Genomic DNA, 17,652 nt, shown 5'->3' with positions numbered 1-17,652 from the left:
TCTGCTATGCTGTGATTTATTGACTGGGACTGTGTGTGTGTGTGTGTGTGTGTGTGTGTGTGTGTGTGTGTGTGTGTGTGTGTGTGTGTGTGTGTGTGTGTGTGTGTGTGAAGCCTAGCGAGCGAGAGCCTCCATCTCGAGTTGTGGTTTGAATTCATCTCTCTTAATAAGCACGGTGGTTATTTTTTCCCGACTTCCCTTCCTGCTCTTCAATGCTGTTATTCCAAACAGCCCGCATGTGGCAGAGGGATCAGAGAGGGGCAACCCATGCCCAAGGCTTCCCATCTGTCAGCTTGGAGTGCCCCCCTGGCCCTGCTGAGGGCACTGCTGATCAGACACCCGTTCCCGTTCCCACCTTCTCTCAATTGCACGGGTGTACCTTCAGCAACGCTGCCTTGCCATCTCCCTTGGGAGATTAGCCTACTACCCCGTTGCTTTTATAGTCAAGAACTGTGTGATGCTTAAACGTTCCCTTCCTTAGATTCCAGCCTCTGCGCCTCGTTTTACCATCTTCTGAGTCTACCACTAATCTCCTTCCTTGATTTCTGCTTCCTTGCAGGTATTTATGTATGTGATCTTTCTCCCCTGCTCCTGGAGCCTTCTCTTTTCCAGCCTCTATGAAATTAGCTCCCGCAGTCCTTCCTCACCTGCTTTGTCCCTCTGTCCTTGGATCAGTTTTGTTGCCCAGCTTTGGGGACCAGAACTGTGCGCACTAGTATGGCACCAGGGCTCTGCAGCATGGCACAATGACCTCCCTGGCTTTAGAGAGGCCCTCTCTGGGCATACGTACCTGAGAAGACCATCGGGCTCTGCTTTGCAGTGGTGTTATCCTGCCACCTAGTTCTTAGTTTGCTGATGACGGACCCCAAGACTCTCACTCCAGAGAAGTATGCCCCAGTGTAAACCTGGGCTGGGTTTTTGCTCTGGGGCAGGGGAGTACATGTTGGAGGAACGGGGAGGGGGGGGGGTGGAGGGGGAAGGTGCCGGTAAGTGAAAAATTCCGGTTCACAAAGAGGAAGGGAGATTGGGTGCAGGAGGGGGCTTGGGGCAGGGATGCAGGATGGGTTTCGGGGTGCCAGATCCGGGGGGCACTCACGTCAGGCAGCTCCCCACAAGTGTTGACCTGTCCCTGCTGCTCCTAGGCGGAGGTGTGGCTAGGCGGCTCTGCGCACTGCCCCTGCCCCGGCCCGATCCAGCACCCCATGCCCCAACTCCCTGACCTGAGCCCGCTCCTGCACTCGGAACCCCTCATGGCCGTCCTCTGCCTAGGAGCAGCAGGGACATGCCGGTCCCGCACCAACCGGACTATAAACCGGACTTTCTATGAAGATTAGAAATGCCAGTTTATAGAGTTTTCTGGTTGGCACAGAGCCGGATAAAACAGCTTTTACTGTGTATTCAGATTGCTGTTTACATGACCACCAGAAAACACTATGTAACCTAACTAAAAGTTGTGGGTGGACTACCGCAGACTTTAAAATTGCAAGGGATTATTCTGCCCTGGAAAAGCAACTCACTAACTAAAGAATGTATAAATCCAGGTGCACCCCTAGTTATCTCACTCTCTGGATGATGGTGGTACAGCCGGGCCATGAACAATAGCACCAATCAGTGGTAAGGAATCAGCTAGATCTGGTATCAACATTTCCTCCCTCAAATCATTGAAATTAGGAGTTGTAATGGGAGGAGGAACAGAAAGTCTGACTGGAATATACACTGGGCTTATGACAAAGTCTGGTGGTAGGTAGGTAGGTGCAGGAATCAGTGAGATGGCAGCTCTAGTATCAAACTCCATTCTTGTAGGAACTGCTTCAGTCAAAGGTGGGATCTGGATGCCATCTGTGAGTCCGGTTCTGATAACACATGCAGCACCAGGTCTGGCTCAGTGTCTTTTTTCCATGTTATGAATTCCCGACTTCCATTCTTTTTTTAGAGTCAATCTTCATAGGTGTCTTCGTGGCTGGACGTTGGACTGTGTGACAGGGCAGGGCAATGTGTCTTTTCGTCTGGAACTTTCTGCAAAAAAGCCCGGTGTGCCCAGCAATCCTTAGCAACAGTCACAGGGAAATTCCTTACGTTTCCATGGTCCTTACCAATTCAGGAGGTGAACGTCTCGGCTCACACTACATTCTAGAGAATCCTTCTCCGCCGTTTCCATGGCAGTTGCTATGTCGGCAGCCTTCTTGAATGCAAGAGCTGATCCAGTCCATAGCTATTCCCGGTCAGTGCATAATCCAGGGCCAAATTGGTCGCGTGGCACATCCCTTGATGTTTGTCTGAATGGACAATGCTCCAGCAACTTCCTTAGCGCAGCAAGGAATGGTGCTACCGAATCTCCGCTCCCTTGCTGCCATGATGGAACCAGTACCGTTCTGCTGCCATTGATGGTGCGGGAGAAAAATGCGTGGGATTGCGGTGTACGTGGCAGTTCTGGGCACAGTTAGAGGCAACAGACCACACAGCAGCCATCTGTGGGCCTTCTCGCCCAGCATGGCCAGCAAGGTTGAAATCTGTCTGGAATGGAATCGCAAGCGACAAATGGTTCAAAACGGTCGAGGGACGTCGCCCATGACCCAATTTCCATCGCACTCACCACCATGGCCCACAGAAGCTGCCATTTCTCTACTCTCCTTTTCGATATCACCCCCCCTTACGCCTCTCCATCGCTGGCGTGTCCGAGCGTGGTGTTTGATGGCCGTCCCCTGTGTAGTGCACTCGTGTTTATTGGAACTCCAGCCGTAGTGAAGTGGAATCGAACCCCTCGACGGCTTCCCTGGATTCGAATGGGGCTTTCGTTCCACGAGCCATGAGTTCACGCTGCTGGCTTCCCTGCCCAGGCACGTTACCCTCTACCTGGTTGACATTGTGGCCCAGATCCTCGAAAGCTATCGAGGTGCCTAACTCCAATTGACTGCAAATATCGAGGCGGATCTGGGCCTTCATGCTTACGCCAAGGAGACGATCACCCGGCTGTGAGCAGACCGGGGGATAATAAGTCTTCTGCCTGCCCACTGGAAATGGGTAAGAGACACTCCCCCCGTGTCTTAGGAACCAGCCTGAGTCCAGCCCCCTGCCATCCCAGCCAACTGTCATATAATCCCACTCCCAAAGTTGTCTTGCTATGGCTGACCTCTGCTGGCAGGGAGGGTACAGCTTGTCAGGGCGTGTCTGCACTGCCCACTAACCCCAGCTCTGTGGGACCCGGGCTCGTGCTTCCACGCCCACGCTTGTGCGTCCACACTGCACCGTAAACCTGAGCTGGACCCAGATGTTGCAACCGTGCTAACCTGTCCATGGTGCGCATCTGACTCGGGTCCGTGGCTTGAGCTGCGTCCAGACTGCAAGAGGGCAGAGCTTAGACCTGCATCACAGTGGGACTTGGACTCTGACCTCCCTCCAGCCCCCCATTCTCCAAGCAGGGTCCTAGGACCCCACTCCCGAGCGCTTGCTGAGCTGCGTCAGACCGATGCGTGTGTGGATGGAAGAGGGGCTTGGGCTCAAACCTGACTGACGGACCTTTAAAGTCTCATGCACCGCACAGCTACCTGTCCCTCACAGCAACTGCAAGCAATGAAGCCCTGGCCCCACCGCTGGGGCGATAGGTTGGGGGAGAGGCACTTTACCCATGCAGGCCTTCACCGGGTAGAGGGAAGCTGTGTAGGATAAGCACCAGAGCACTTCCCCCAGGTGAAGGCAGGCAGCCCATCCGCTGGCTCCCTTGGTCTTTAGGGACACACGGTCAGTAGGGCTTTGAACCCACACCTCCAGCGGCGAGGAACCATGGCTCAGGGCACAGGCCCCCGGAGCCAGTCAAGTCTCTGCCTCCTGCCTTTCCCTAGCCACCGCCCACTGATGGGCTCGGCGGATGCTGCAGCCAGGGGTCTCCCGATGCGTTAGCAGGGAGCGGCTCCAGTGTCAGGGGCGGGTACCAGGAAGGGCAGGTGACCTTCGAAGACCCCCGTGCTTCTGTCCTCACGTTTCGTGGGTGGATGCAGACTATGGCCCCGGTTTTGAATTCCAGTCACCACCGGTTGCCAACCGTCCTCTCCTGAATTACCCTGGGAGCTGCCCCAAGAGCAACGTGCTGTCCCTTTAGTGACGTGTACGGGCTTTACGCTGCCTACAGCTCCATGCTGAACCGCTACGGCTGTTTGCTGCGGGGGGGTCTGGGCTTTGCACCACCTTGAATGCACAGTAGGAGGGGTCTGGGTCGTAGCCCATGGGCCTCGCAGGCCAGGCCCCAGGGCTCCCAGAAAGAAAGAGATTCCACTGCCAGCTGGCTTTGAGTGATGTCACAGGCAGCCAGGTACCGGCAACAGCCCCTGTGCCAGTGAAAACACCTCACGGCCACAGGGCTGGGACAGCTCCACTGGCCGACTCATTGATCTGGCCATGTGCTCTTCTATAAACACCCACCCCCCACTCACTCACTGCACGGGATCGTATGTGTACACACACACACACACACACACACTCCACTCACTCACTGCACGGGAACGTATGTGTGCACGCACACACACACACACACACACACATCACTCACTCACTCACTGCACGGGTACGTATGTGTGCGCACACACACACACACACACACACCCCACTCACTCACTGCACGGGTACGTATGTGTGCGCACACACACACACACACACACACACCCCACTCACTCACTGCACGGGTACGTATGTGTGCGCACACACACACACACACCCCACTCACTGCACGGGTACGTATGTGCGCACACACACACACACACACACACACACCCCACTCACTCACTGCACGGGTACGTATGTGTACACACACACACCTCTGCAGGAGAGCCAGAAGGCCATGGCACAAAATGCACCCGAGACACTGCACAGATCACGAGAAAGGAAAGAAATGCCAAGGCAGTTTATTTACAACGGTTGTATACAAAAAGACAGCTGGTGCCACAACTGGAACAGCCTCCCTTGCCTCTTCCCCACCCCCTCCCACCAGCTCCCACAGCCAGATCCTGTGCCGAGCTGTTCTCTGAAGAGATGGGCCCTGATTAATTGCTCTCATCATAAAAGCTCCAGAGAGGCCATTTTATCAAGGCCCCTCAGTTAATCAATGCCCTAAAAGCCTTATCCGGCTGGAGTGGCCAGCGAGACCTCACTTGCTGGAAATCGATGTGGCGTGTAGGGTTCGGTCTAGCTGGAAGGCTCTGTCTGCAGGCCAGCCGCTCCGGCTCTCTGCCTTCTGGCTCAGAGCTGGCTGGACCGCACCTCAGCCTTCCTGCTTTTTCCAGGAGTGAGAGGGCAGGGCAAGCCCACGCATGGGGCTGTGAACACCAGCATTGGCTGGTCTTTCAGTGCAACCTGACCCAGGGATCTGGCGGTCACCCCTTTCCACTATCTTCCTTCCTAATGTGCCCTTGGAACTCCGTAACAAGGAGGCAGCCGCATCTCCTCCGGGAGCCCACTCCACCGCCCAGCTGGGACGAAACCATTCTGAATAGCTAGCTTCAGTTTTTCCTCACTTCCCTTCGGGACGTCACTCCTTGTCCTGCTGGCCTTAGCAATAATTCTCCTCTCTATGGGCACAGCTAGCTTGAAGCTAGTTATAACCTGTGATCCGATACCCACCCCCGTCTTCCCTGGCTCTATCATCCGGGCTCCCTCAGTCCCTCCTCTTCTCTACTCCTTGCATCTGCATCACTTCCGCTGCCCTGCACTGGATTCTCTCTAGCTCACCACGGAGCCGAACGTCTCTTTTCCCAGAAATCCCAGCCACAGGTACCTTCTGCCCTCCCACCGCTTTCCTCACTCCAAACTGCAGCAAAATTTGCTGCTGCTCCATACCTAGAAAAAGGGATCTCTCATTAGAAGAGACATCCTGGGCTCTATCTGACAAATCCTCACTCTTAGGGAGGTCACAGGGATTTTTAACTTCACTTCACTGCAGCCAAACAAGTGTCTCCTACGACCAGATAACGCCATCCTAGGAAGCTATTGTTTCTCACTGATGGGGGGAGAGGGTGGGAAACCTGTTAATTAATGTCTGACAATACTGAATTGCTGGCGAAGCATTATTTCCAAAAGACTGCAAGAGCTTCTGGGAAGAACAAAGCCAAACAGCGCCAGGCCCCCAACAGGCCTGCCGTTAGAGACAGAAAGAAGAATAAGACCGAGACACCGAGAGGAGATGTTTCATTTGTATTAATGACCAAAGTTCATGGCAAACACAGAACAGGCTACACGCACCCCCGAGAGATGACTCTCCTGCCCACAGTTACAGAGAGATGCAGACAGGGCAGCCCCGTCCACTCAGCCCTGATCCCCAAATTAAAGTCACCCACGCTGTGCATCCCTCTCCCGCCCCGTCGTGTCACCTCCCCTAACAGCCAGCGTCACCAACCCTTTGTTCGTTTGGACTCTTTCTTGGACACTAATGATGAGGAAGTAAAAATGAAACCGTGGAGAGGATTGTAGACTTCCCAAACGGGGTGTGTCTATTCCCCCCCAGCCCTCCCCATCCTCCCTCCAACAAACACCTCCCTGCCCCATCTCTCTCCTCCCCATCTCCCCTCCCTCCCCCAAAACAAATAGGATGGCTTCACTGGTCAATTCTTTACATTCACAAACAAAGCAAGCAGAGGAACTCCCCGTCATCGGTCGCAAAGCTTCACCGGCGCTGTCAGTCCAAACCGCCATCGTCCTGGCCTCTCTACCTGGAGGCTTCTTCCTTGAGCTCCTTGTTTTTCCGCACCTCTTCCGCATGTTTGTCCTGGGGGGAGGTGGAAGGGGGACCCTGTTAGCGTGCTGGGCTTCAGGACTCGAGGATGGGCAGCGACAAGGGGACTGAGGAGGGGTTTGACTGAGAGGCAAGGACAGAAAGAGTGTGGTGGCCCAGGTTCCTCCCTGGCGTAACACCACCAAAGCCACCAGTGTCATACCAGGGATGTGATTATTAAGGTCTGCAGTGGTGCCCAGACACAGATAGTCCTTGGCCCCGATCTAGAAAGGCAGAGCCGATCAGACAAGACCACACTGAGTGTCCCAGAGACTGCCGTGAACGTAGGGCATGTCCACACTGCAATTAAAAACCCATGGCTGGCCCGTGCCAGCTGATTCAGGTGCACGGAGCTCAGATTCCAGGGCTGTTTAATTGCAGTGTAGACGTCCAGGCTTGTACTGAAGGCCGGGCTCTAGGAGCCTGCAAGGTGGGAGGGTCCCAGAGCTCAGGCTGCAGCCCGAGACAAAACATCTACACAGCAATTAAACAGCCCTGCGAGCCCGCGTCAGCTGGCATGGGCCAGCCATGGGTTTCTCATCGCATTGTAGGCATGTTCTTAGATTGGTCTTCTCAGTCTCACTCTCTTGGTCTCTGATACAAGGTGAAGGCTGCAGAAGGTGTTTGGAGGAGGCTAGTGAGGAGGGGAGTTGGTGGAGGAGCAGGACCTGTTTCACTGGAGTTGGGATGGATTTATTTATATATCTTCCAGGAGATATAAGAGGCCTACTAATGTTCAATGGCTGTGGCCCAGGGGGGAGTGTGTATGCCAAGGCCTCCTCGCTGGGTTGTATCAAAGTGCTGTCCTCTGTGGATGGCGCCCGGAGGGGGCGCTGTAACCCAGGAGGCGGGGAACTGCATATAGGGCAGCCCAAGGCACTGGGTTTAGGAGACAGGAGATGAAACTGAGGAAATGAACGTTTAGAATGAGCCATTGCCCAGGCTGTGGAAGCTTCCTAGGGAAGGGCTGGGCGCCGCTTTGCTCGGGTCCTTACAAACTGGCCTGGACAAAGCAGCGGACAAGATTCTAAGGAAGGACCCGTGGTGAGGGTGCTCGTCTGAGCCTTGGAAGACCTGGGTTCAAATCCCTGCTTTGCTCCAGCTGCTCTGTGCCTCAGTTTCCCCATCTGGACAATGGGGCTCATGGCACTGCCCTGCTGCCCAAAGGGAAAGACAGTAAAGACTGTGATGTGCTCAGATATGGGGCCATCGAAGTACCTTAAACTGAGACATAGACCAGCCTGGATTGGCGGCTGGGGGACGGCCAAGAGAGAGATTCAGTGGGCGTGCCTCGGTGCGAGACGGAAATGGGGGCCAGCAGCTGCCCTTATGAGCTAGCCGACAAGCCCAGCTGTTTGTCCGTCTGCCTGGCCTGGTCTCTGACTCCTGTCCAGAACCACCTGGCTGTCCCCGAGGGTCACCCTGCTCTGCCAGCCTGTTCTGAGCCCAAAGCCTTTCAGAGAGGCGCTGGAGAGAGGGATGGGAACTGCCATTTGCAGAGCCCCATCTCAGCGGTGGGTTTCTGGGACTGGAGTCTCCCTCCCAGGCAGGCAGGCAAAGGAAAGGAGAGAGATGGTGGGGTTACCAAGGACCCCTCCCTATCCATGGGGACAGGGCAATTACTTAACACCAGCCCAAGTCAGATTAACAGGCAGGCGGTGGAGGGAAATGATCATCACTGAACAAAGGCAGCTGCCTTTGCCGGCCCTTTACAGCGCAGATCCCGAAATCTGTGCTACTGTAGTGATGGGAGTCAGGTTCCCAGGCAGCTCCCCCATACCCCAATTCCTGCCCCAGTCTGTGATTATCTTGCTGCTACCCAGCAGCTGGAGGTGCTGATTGGGCCCAATGAGTCACGTGGTGCAACTCCCTCCCCCCCAAAAAACACACCCCATAACCAGCAGCTGCAGCTGGCCCCCTTGCAATTAAGAATAAAGCTGCCGAGATTAAAGAGAGCTCGGCGGGAACCAGCCCCAAGCGGAGCCAGGGGAGCGGGGGACGGCCTGGCGAGGGAGGGGGGTCTCAGGAGAGCAGGATTTAGTTCCCAGTTCTGCCACAGACTTGGCCTTGAGCAAATCACCCTGGGCCAGCTTTGGAAAGGGGTGTAGGTGTTGCCCAGCAGAACAGAACAAGGCCCAGCCCCTGGGTGACCCGTTGCCTAGCAGAACTTTCGGCCCTGATTTCGGTGGCTCCCTGCAGGGCCCAGGGGGATCGTGAAGCCCCTAAAAACGGGATTTTCCGGAGCCGACCAGCCAGGAGTGAAATGCTGAGGAGGGGGCGGGAAAGGGGAAGGGGTAGGGGCTATGTGGCTGAGCTGGTGTGCCTGGCGGACGGGCCAGAGGTAGCCGCCTCCGGGTGGGAACCTCGTCCGTGAACTCTCTCCCGGAGTCAGACACCTGAGCCAGGTCGGCAGCGTAGATAGGGGCCCTAGCAGCCGAAAATCCTCCGCCTGTCTCCCGCTCCCACGTTCGGCCTGTCTATGGCCCTCCTGCTGCGGGGTCTGACAGGTACCCGGTCTTAGGCCTGGTGGACCGGGTGCTGCTGGCGAGCCAGGCGGTCCCCTGCGTCCTCCGGGAATCCCATTCCGGGGCTGCAGCTCGAGCTGGGTCTCCGAGCAGCTCGTTAGCTGCAGGGTGGCGCTTTGAAACTTCGGCACCCGGGGAGGGAGAGGGGGTTGGGTATTAGGCGGGACTTGAGCTGTAGCGCTGACAAGGTCAGTGGCACCGGTTTGGTGGACTTGAGCGCCTATCTGCCTGTTTCGGTACCTACATCCCTTTAAAAATCTGGCCTGTCATCGCTTTGGGCCTCAGTGTCCCCTTCTGTCCAATAACCCTGCCTGTCTTTACAGTCTGACTAGACAGGGCCTGGGGCCTGCCTCTTATTACGTGTTTGTACAGCACAAATGGGGCCTTGATCTTGGCCCCTCTGGGTGCTACTGAGCTATAACAATACGGGACACCCCAGGGCACCTGTTGGGTGCACCGATGGCATCTTGCCATGCCCTTTCCTCTCAGCCCCGGGGCCGGCGCCCGGCACTCACCTTCTCCTGCAGGCGTTCCAGCATGGCGGCTAAGTGGGCCTCCCGGTTCTCCTTGTTGGACTCCATCCTCTGCGCCAGCTTCTCCTTGGCTGCCTTGATGAAGTTGTTGTTCTCCTCGATGGCTTTCTGGATGACCTCCCGCCCGTGCTCCCGCTTCTCCGCCAGGTGCTTCAGGAGCTCCGCTTCCTGGTACTGCACCCACAAAGCAAACAGGACAAGCCGGCTGAGCGCCGGGCGAGAGCCACGCAGAGTCCCGGGCCCGCTGGGGACAGCGAGGTGCCTGAGTCACGAGTGGAACCAGCTGTTCAGCCTGCGATACATAACCCCCGCTCCACCCCAGCCACAGCTGCTGCCTAGGAGATTGAGGCCCAGAGCCTCAAAGGTACTTAGGCGCCTAACTCCCTTTGTCTATGTCCTTTGGGAGTTAGGCGCCTAAATACCTTCGAGGCTCTTGGCCTTAGTCCTTTAGCTCAAGCTGCGGAGACTCAGGCTCTTAGCTCCGACGGTTCAAAGCCCAGTGATGGCCAAGGAGCCGGTGATTCCACAAGCCCATGCTACGTGCTAATGTGTTTTCCTGCCTCCAGCTTTTCACTCCAGCCCAGTTCTCGGGTTGGCCCATTCCAAGCGACGGGGGGAGCTTGCAGTTTTGGCCAAAAAGAATCAGTGCCAATTCTTCCCCCGGCCACGCCCCCTCCCCATCCCAGTGCACCCATGGGGCCCCGCTGGACTCAGTGGAGTCGGCCAGGGGTGCTGAGGGCAGAGCTTGGCATGGAGTTAAGGCATGCGAAGGGCGATTCAAAGGCTGGTGCGGAGTCAATCCGCTGCCCAGCAGAGCTCCTGGTGGCTGGGTCAGCGGTGGGTAGGGTTGCCAACTTGGTAATATTTAAAAACCGGACACTCCAGCAGGAGTGCCGGAACCACCCCTGCCCCGCCCCTTCCCCCGAGGCCCCGCCCCCATCCACTCCTCTTCCCCCCCTCGCCCTGTTGCTCGCTGCTTTTTCCCTCCCCCAGGGATTCTTCTGCAGAGCCGGGGCTGGGAGGTGCAGCCGCCCGACGCAAGTAGGAGGTGGCCCTGACTGAGTAGGGGCTGGCGTGGGTGATAAGCCGGCGCCTCCCCCGCCTGCAGTAACTGGACTTTGAGTGTCCAGTCAGTAGAGCTGACTGGACACTGTCAGGTCCCCTTTTCGCCCGGACTTTCCGATCGAAAACTGGGCACCTGGCCACCGTAATGGTGGGGGATGCTGAAGGATGCTCAATAATTCACATGCCGGCAAACCACACGAGGTAGCCAGGTGGCAAACGCCCACTCGGGGATGCCTTCCCGGGCTGGATGAGTGCCCTCAGCAGAGCGGCCCTGGAGATGGCAGAAGGCACTTGCCCATGGCTTTGCGCGGAGCCTGCCCTTTCCAGCCTACGGGCTGGGCCGTCCGGAGGAGGACGCAGGGCCGGGCGTCGTGAGTTCTTCACCCCGTGAGCCCACTGCATTCAACTGCTTCTCCATGGACCTCTCAGATACTTCCCAGAATCCTCTGCACCTGTTCCCACGCCGTGATGCACCAGCGCCCCAATGTGCCACGTTTCCCCGTGGCCTGGCTCCAGCCACACGCAGTGTGAGCCCCGGGGGCCCTTCTGCCTACCTTCCGCCGCTCCTCAGCCGCCTCCAGCTTCTTCTGGATCTCCTCCAGCGAGGGGTCGCGCCGCCGAGGCAGGGAGGCGTTGAACTCGGGGATCCCGTCGAAGGACGGCGGCTTTAGGATCACCTCGAAGGACTGGCCCGAGGTGCGCTTGTTCAGCTCGATGACTTCCATGTCCGAAATGACGCACCAGGTGAGGTCGACGGTGTCTGCTGGGAGAGCGAGAGAGGGAGGAGTTACCGCTTGCACACTCACACTGCCCCATGCAGCCACGCACATCCGCTCACACAGAACCCCCCCCACATGCTTGTATATTCACACTTCCCCCTGCAGCCACTCACACCCACTCACACACTCACCCTCCAGAGCTACTCACACCTGCTCGCATACTCACACTGCCCCCTGCAGTCACTCACACCTGCTCGCACACTCACCCTCCACCGCTACTCACACCTGCTCACACACTGACATTGCCCCCTGCAGCCACTCACACCTGCTCACACACTCACCCTCCACAGCTACTCACACCCGCTCACACACTCACCCTCCACAGCTACTCACACCTGCTCGCATACTCACACTGCCCCCTGCAGTCACTCATACCTGCTCACACACACACACCCTCCACAGCTACTCACACACTCACTGCCCCCTGCAGCCACTCACACCTGCTCGCACACTCACTCTCCACAGCTACTCACACCCGCTCGCACACTCACCCTGCCCCCTGCAGCCACTCACACACTCACCCTCCACAGCTACTCACACCCGCTCGCACACTGACACCTGCTTGCACACTCACGGTCCGCCACCCCTAGCCACTCACTCACACTCAGTTTCCCACCAGCTGCTCACACTCACGCTTAATCCTCTGCCATCCGCTCACACCAGCACACACATACTCAGTCCCCCAGCAGCCATTCACACCCTCAATTCCCCAGTATTAACACACACACACGCTCACACACATGCTCACGCACCCTGCATTCACTCACCTTCTATGCCCATGTTCACACCCCTCCTGGTTCACTCACCCCCATTCTCCCACGCTCCCCCCAGCATTCAGACACATTCCCCCTTGCACACCGGCCAACGGTCACTCATCCATTTCCTCAGCCCTTATCTTCTCATTCTCGCTCACACGACCGCTCGTCTCAGGCTCCATCACCTGCTCTGAGCCGACCCCCGTGCCAATCCATTGTTCAAAGCACAAAACCCAGCAGGTTTTACGGCTTGTCCCTGGCAAGGAGGCTGCGGGCTGGACTGGCTGACAATGGGCAGTGTGAACTCAGAGCGGGCCTGGCTGGGAGAACCAGGCGAGTGCTTAGCCTGCAAGGATACAGGCAATGCCCCTGCTGAGACATGGCCCTTCATGGGCAAGGTTCAGCTTAGAGCAGATAGAAGTGAATCATGGATTATTATTATTATTATTTTTTTGGTCTGGAGGCTGAACGGAAAAATCTGGGGGGGGAAATTGGTTCAGTTCAAACTGAAGCTGAATTATTTTGGTTTTTCTTGCTGAAATGAAGATCCGGGGAAAAAAATAATTGAGTCACACAAAATGTTAAGTTTGACCCAAAAATGAAATGATTTTTCGTTTTGTTTTAGGTGTTTTGGGGGGGAGGTGTTTTTCATCTCTCTCTCTCTCTCTCTCTCTCGGTCTCTCTCTAATTAGCTAAATAACAAACCGTTCCAACCTTTCAGAAAAGCTTTTTTTCCCCACTTTTTTTCTGGCAGAAACTATTTGCTGAATCCAACCCGAATTCACTACAAGTTTCGTTGACCTGAAAAATGTAATTTTGGTGAATTTGCTGTGAATCACACACTGGCTAAGGGGATGATGTCCCATTCCAGGGACTGATCCCCCTGGAGGATAACAGCCTACTACTGCTATTTGCCACACACCCCAAAAATGCGCCCAGCGCTGGGAGTTGTGGTGGATCACAACCTCAACATGTGTCAGCAACGCGATGCTGTTGCCAAAAAAACAAATGCAATTTGAAGTTGCATTAACAGAGGCATAACGTGCAAGTCACGGGCAGTGATAGTACCGCTCTACTCGGCGCTGGGTAGGCCTCAGCTGAAGTATTGTGTCCAATCTTGGTCACCAATGTGTAGAAAGGATGGAGAGAAACTGGAACGGATCCAGAGGTGAGCAACAGAGATGATCAAAGGGACAGAATGCAAGGCATGTGAGCAAAGGCTGAAGGAACTGGGTAGAATCATAGAATCATAGAATATCAGGGTTGGAAGGGACCTCAGGAGGTCATCTAGTCCAACCCCCTGCTCAAAGCAGGACCAATTCCCAACTAAATCATCCCAGCCAGGGCTTTGTCAAGCCGGGCCTTAAAAACCTCCAAGGAAGGAGATTCCACCACCTCCCTAGGTAACGCATTCCAGTGCTTCACCACCCTCCTAGTGAAATAGTGTTTCCTAATATCCAACCTAGACCTCCCCCACTGCAACTTGAGACCATTGCTCCTTGTTCTGTCATCTGCCACCACTGAGAACAGCTGAGCTCCATCCTCTTTGGAACCCCTTCAGGTAGTTGAAGGCTGCTATCAAATCCCCCCTCATTCTTCTCTTCTGGAGACTAAACAATCCCAGTTCCCTCAGCCTCTCCTCATAAGTCATGTGCTCCAGCCCCCTAATCATTTTTGTTGCCCTCCGCTGGACTCTTTCCAATATTTCCACATCCTTCTTGTAGTGTGGGGCCCAAAACTGGACACAGTACTCCAGATGAGGCCTCACCAATGTCGCATGTTTAGTTTGGAAAAGAGGAGATTAAGGGCGAACATGAGAGCGGTCTTCAAATACTTGAAAGGCTGCCATAAAAAAGATGGAGAAAAGCTGTTCTCTCTCGCCACAGAGGCCAGGGCGAGAGGCAGTGGGTTCAAACTCCAGCACAGCAGATTTAGATTCAATCTCAGGAAAAACGTCCTCACGCTAAGAGCAGAAGGACAATGGAACAGACACCTGGAGAGGTTGTGGAAGCTCCTTCACTGGAGATTTTCAGAAGGAGGCTGGATAGCATCTGTCTGGGATGGTTTAGACACAACAAACCCTGCGTCTTGGCTGGGGATTACACTCGATGACCCTTGCGGTCCCTTCTAGCCCTGTGGTTCTATGACTGTGCTTTGGAAATAGAAGATGAATCCATACAGGCTACAATGCAGCCAAGAGCCCAGTTTTCAGTATGAGCCAATCCTTGTGGCAATCCGGAAAGCCAGGCTCTCTGCCGCTTGGGACCAGCGCCTTCCACGGTGACCTAACACTGCGTGCCAACACAAGAACAGGAGGTGTAGGGGGCACGGCTGGGGGGGGGGGGAGCCAGCCACTCCGAGGGCGGTGATGCCCAATTCCCGCGGATCCTTGCTGTCGAGCATGACTGGGTCTGCCGACGTGAGTCACCTGGAATGATCCATCTAGTTGTGGCTTCCCTGAAATCAATCTGTGGAAACGCCCACCATCTGCGCCTTGCATTTCTGACTCCCCTGCCGGTGGGAGCCGGAGCCAACGTGATTATTATCCTTTAGCATCAGCCGAGCGGCCGCAGGGAGCACAGTGCTGTAGAAAGTACCTAGGAAATCATGCGCCCTGTCTCTAGAGCCTTACAATACAAATAAGATGAAGGGAGACTCGAAGAAGTTAGCTGCTGTCAGACAGGAAGAGACCAATGGGCTACCTGTTCCGGTAGCTTGTCTTTGACAACAGCCAATGCTTCATGCTTCCGACGCGGCAGAATTCCTTTGTACCTGAGGGAAGGGAAGGTGAATTTCTTCCTGATCCCATGTGGTGCTGTCTGTACCAGGAAGCATGAGGGTGGATGGCCCTGATCATTGTCTGTTCTTCGTCATGTAAATGCCCAGTGGGTTTTTTTAAAACTGTGCTAAGCTAATAGCAATTAGCGAGAGTGGGTTCTGCAGGCTAATTCTAGGCCAGGAAAGAAGGCGTTTGAGGAAATAACAGCAGATGCGACCAATATCCCTGATGTTAGTAATACACTGGCTAAAGGGGTGATGTCCCATTCCAGGCGCTGGCCTGCCTAGAGGATAACAGCCTCCTACTGCTACCAGCTCATGGAGGCTCTCCCTTAGCTGAAGCGGCTTTTGGGGCAGAAGGTGTGGGATTCAATCACCGCCCTGCTCTGGGTTGTGACGAGCCAGTTTGCTTTCCAGATGAGCTCGGTCTAGCTGATCTCCTGCCTCTGCCCTCCTTATTAAGGGATTTCCCAGCTGTTCCCGCGAGACGCTCTGGTGCTGAATGGTGTGGTGTAATTCTCCCTGCTGCCAGCAGGTGGCCCTCACCAGCTGCACAGCCCCAGCCAGGTGTGGAACCTTCTGGGTCAGCAGGTGTGAACCTCGCCCTCGGGGGCCCTTCCTGACCCAGCCTGATGTTTGCTGTGTGGGGTACAGCCAGGACAGGTGGGGACCCCAGGAGACCGGTTGTTTCCCCCACAGCAGGCCCTTGGTAATACCAGAAGGAATTAATGTGCACTGATCCCCCAACACCTCCCCGTCTCCTAACAGGAGCAAGCGTTGCGGGTGAGTGACCTACCTTCGTACTTATACGCTGGTTTGTTCAAGGGGTCGGCCAGGAAGCAGGAGCAGAACAAGGACACGAGGGGGAGCTCCTTCATCTTCTCTTTGTACGCTGAGAAAACACCATTGGGAGAGTCAGTCTCCGCAGCCCCGGCTGACGGCCAGAGAATCCTACCTGCTCTGAGTCGCCCCGCACACGCCTCCCTGACCAAAATGCAGCCACCTCTGGGATGGAGCAGCTGCGGCTCGCTGATGCGGAGCAGCGCTGTGGGGCAGTGAGGAAGTTTGCCAGGAAGGACCCCAGAGCCAAACACTCCTTGTCTGTCTCAAGGGGATGAACAAGTATATCTGAGGGCAGGGATTCCAAACCCGCGGCTCCAAGCCCTCCTCTCCAGCAGTAAAATCGGGGGGATGGTGGCTGAGACAGGTCACATGCTGCTGAGTTTAGTAAACTTCTTTTATACCAACCGCTCCTCACTTTTCACACCTACTTGTCACGGCAATTGCACCTGTTAGCCACTGGACCTAAAGGCAGGCAAGTGTTGCTCTCCCAGGGGAAACTGAGGCACAGCATGGACCAGGAACAGAGCCCCGGGAAGCCAGCGCCCTACCTGCTAGGCTGCCCTGCCCCCATTGGAGTTGTAGCAGCAAGGCTGGGTCTGCTGAGCTCTACTGGGGTGAAGCAAAACCCCAGGGCTGCACCCCAGCATCAGGGGAAGCTGTGACCTGATCCCAGAGTGGTGGCAGCGGTGGGGAAAGGAGGAGGTGGCAGAGCAAAGCGGCATGCCTGGCATGTTCGACTGCATTGTGACACCCAGCCCTCCCCGCTGCAGCCCCTGGGAGCGTGCTGGGAGGCGTGGGCATTGCCCAGGGGGGCACCCGTCCAGGCGGGCATGCTCAGGGCGGGAGGCTGGGCCCATCTCTATCTGGGCCACCTCCTGCATCTTCTGAGCAGCAGGGGCCAATTTAACCAGGTGACTCTCCCAGGGAACACAAAAGGAACAGGGCCTGGAGCAATTCTGGGCACCTGCCGGTGCTAGGGACACATCATCCTCCCCCTGCCCTGCACGTGGCTGATGGAGACGAAGGCCACCGCCCGTCCCGCAGGAAAGGGGTCAGGGCTAGACGCCAGCTGTGCTCTCCCCTCCGTGCTAGCAGGCGGAGCGAGGTGCCGCGGACTGGGGGCATCTCACGGCGCGTCCGTACCGGCCAGAGTCATGGCGCTCGGGTTCCTTCAGCAGGCTGGGAATCAAGTGTGGCCAGAAGCTTTCTCGGGGCCTGGAAGAGCAAAGAGACGAGATGGTTAGTGCTCAGCAGGGCTCCCGTTAGCCCTTCGGGGGAGGCGCTCCAGGCAAGCAGGGTGTGCGCGCGCACACACACACACACATACACACACACACACACACATCGCTATAAACAGCCACACAAGCCAGGACATAAGCACCCTTATGAACACAGATCCCACGCATTGCCACTCATAGGTACACAACACCCACACATGATCCATGGACACACAATCACACGCAGTCACACCTGTCTGGCCAAAATATACAGTGACTCACGAGCACTCACAAACCCCTCAACCCCGACGTGCAGCCCCCTGCTAGTCCACTCCTGGCACCCCACACCCCGCTGTGCCAGTGCCCCTCAGTCCCGATGTGCAGCTTGTCATGTTGTTCC

At 56.0% G+C, this 17,652-nt stretch overlaps 1 protein-coding gene across 2 annotated transcripts; it reads right to left on the bottom strand.

The window, feature by feature from the left end:
• Positions 1-6,691: 6,691 nt before the first annotated feature.
• On the bottom strand, positions 6,692-17,191 carry STMN4 (stathmin 4). Of its 2 annotated transcripts, none has more exons than XM_065401115.1 (5): positions 17,179-17,191; positions 15,989-16,084; positions 11,435-11,643; positions 9,798-9,989; positions 6,692-6,751 (listed from the first exon to the last, which is right to left on the bottom strand). In XM_065401115.1, exons 1-5 carry the CDS (start codon positions 17,189-17,191, stop codon positions 6,692-6,694), a joined length of 570 nt encoding a protein of 189 aa, XP_065257187.1. The 2 variants fall into 2 exon arrangements, with proteins under 2 accessions (XP_065257187.1, XP_065257188.1); XM_065401116.1 differs by having other exon boundaries at positions 11,435-11,640.
• Between the last annotated feature and the right edge of the window lie 461 nt (positions 17,192-17,652).

The sequence above is a fragment of the Emys orbicularis genome, chromosome 3 (genome assembly GCF_028017835.1).
Source record: "Emys orbicularis isolate rEmyOrb1 chromosome 3, rEmyOrb1.hap1, whole genome shotgun sequence".
NCBI lineage: Eukaryota > Metazoa > Chordata > Testudines > Emydidae > Emys > Emys orbicularis.
This window is presented reverse-complemented; position numbering and strand designations above follow the sequence as displayed.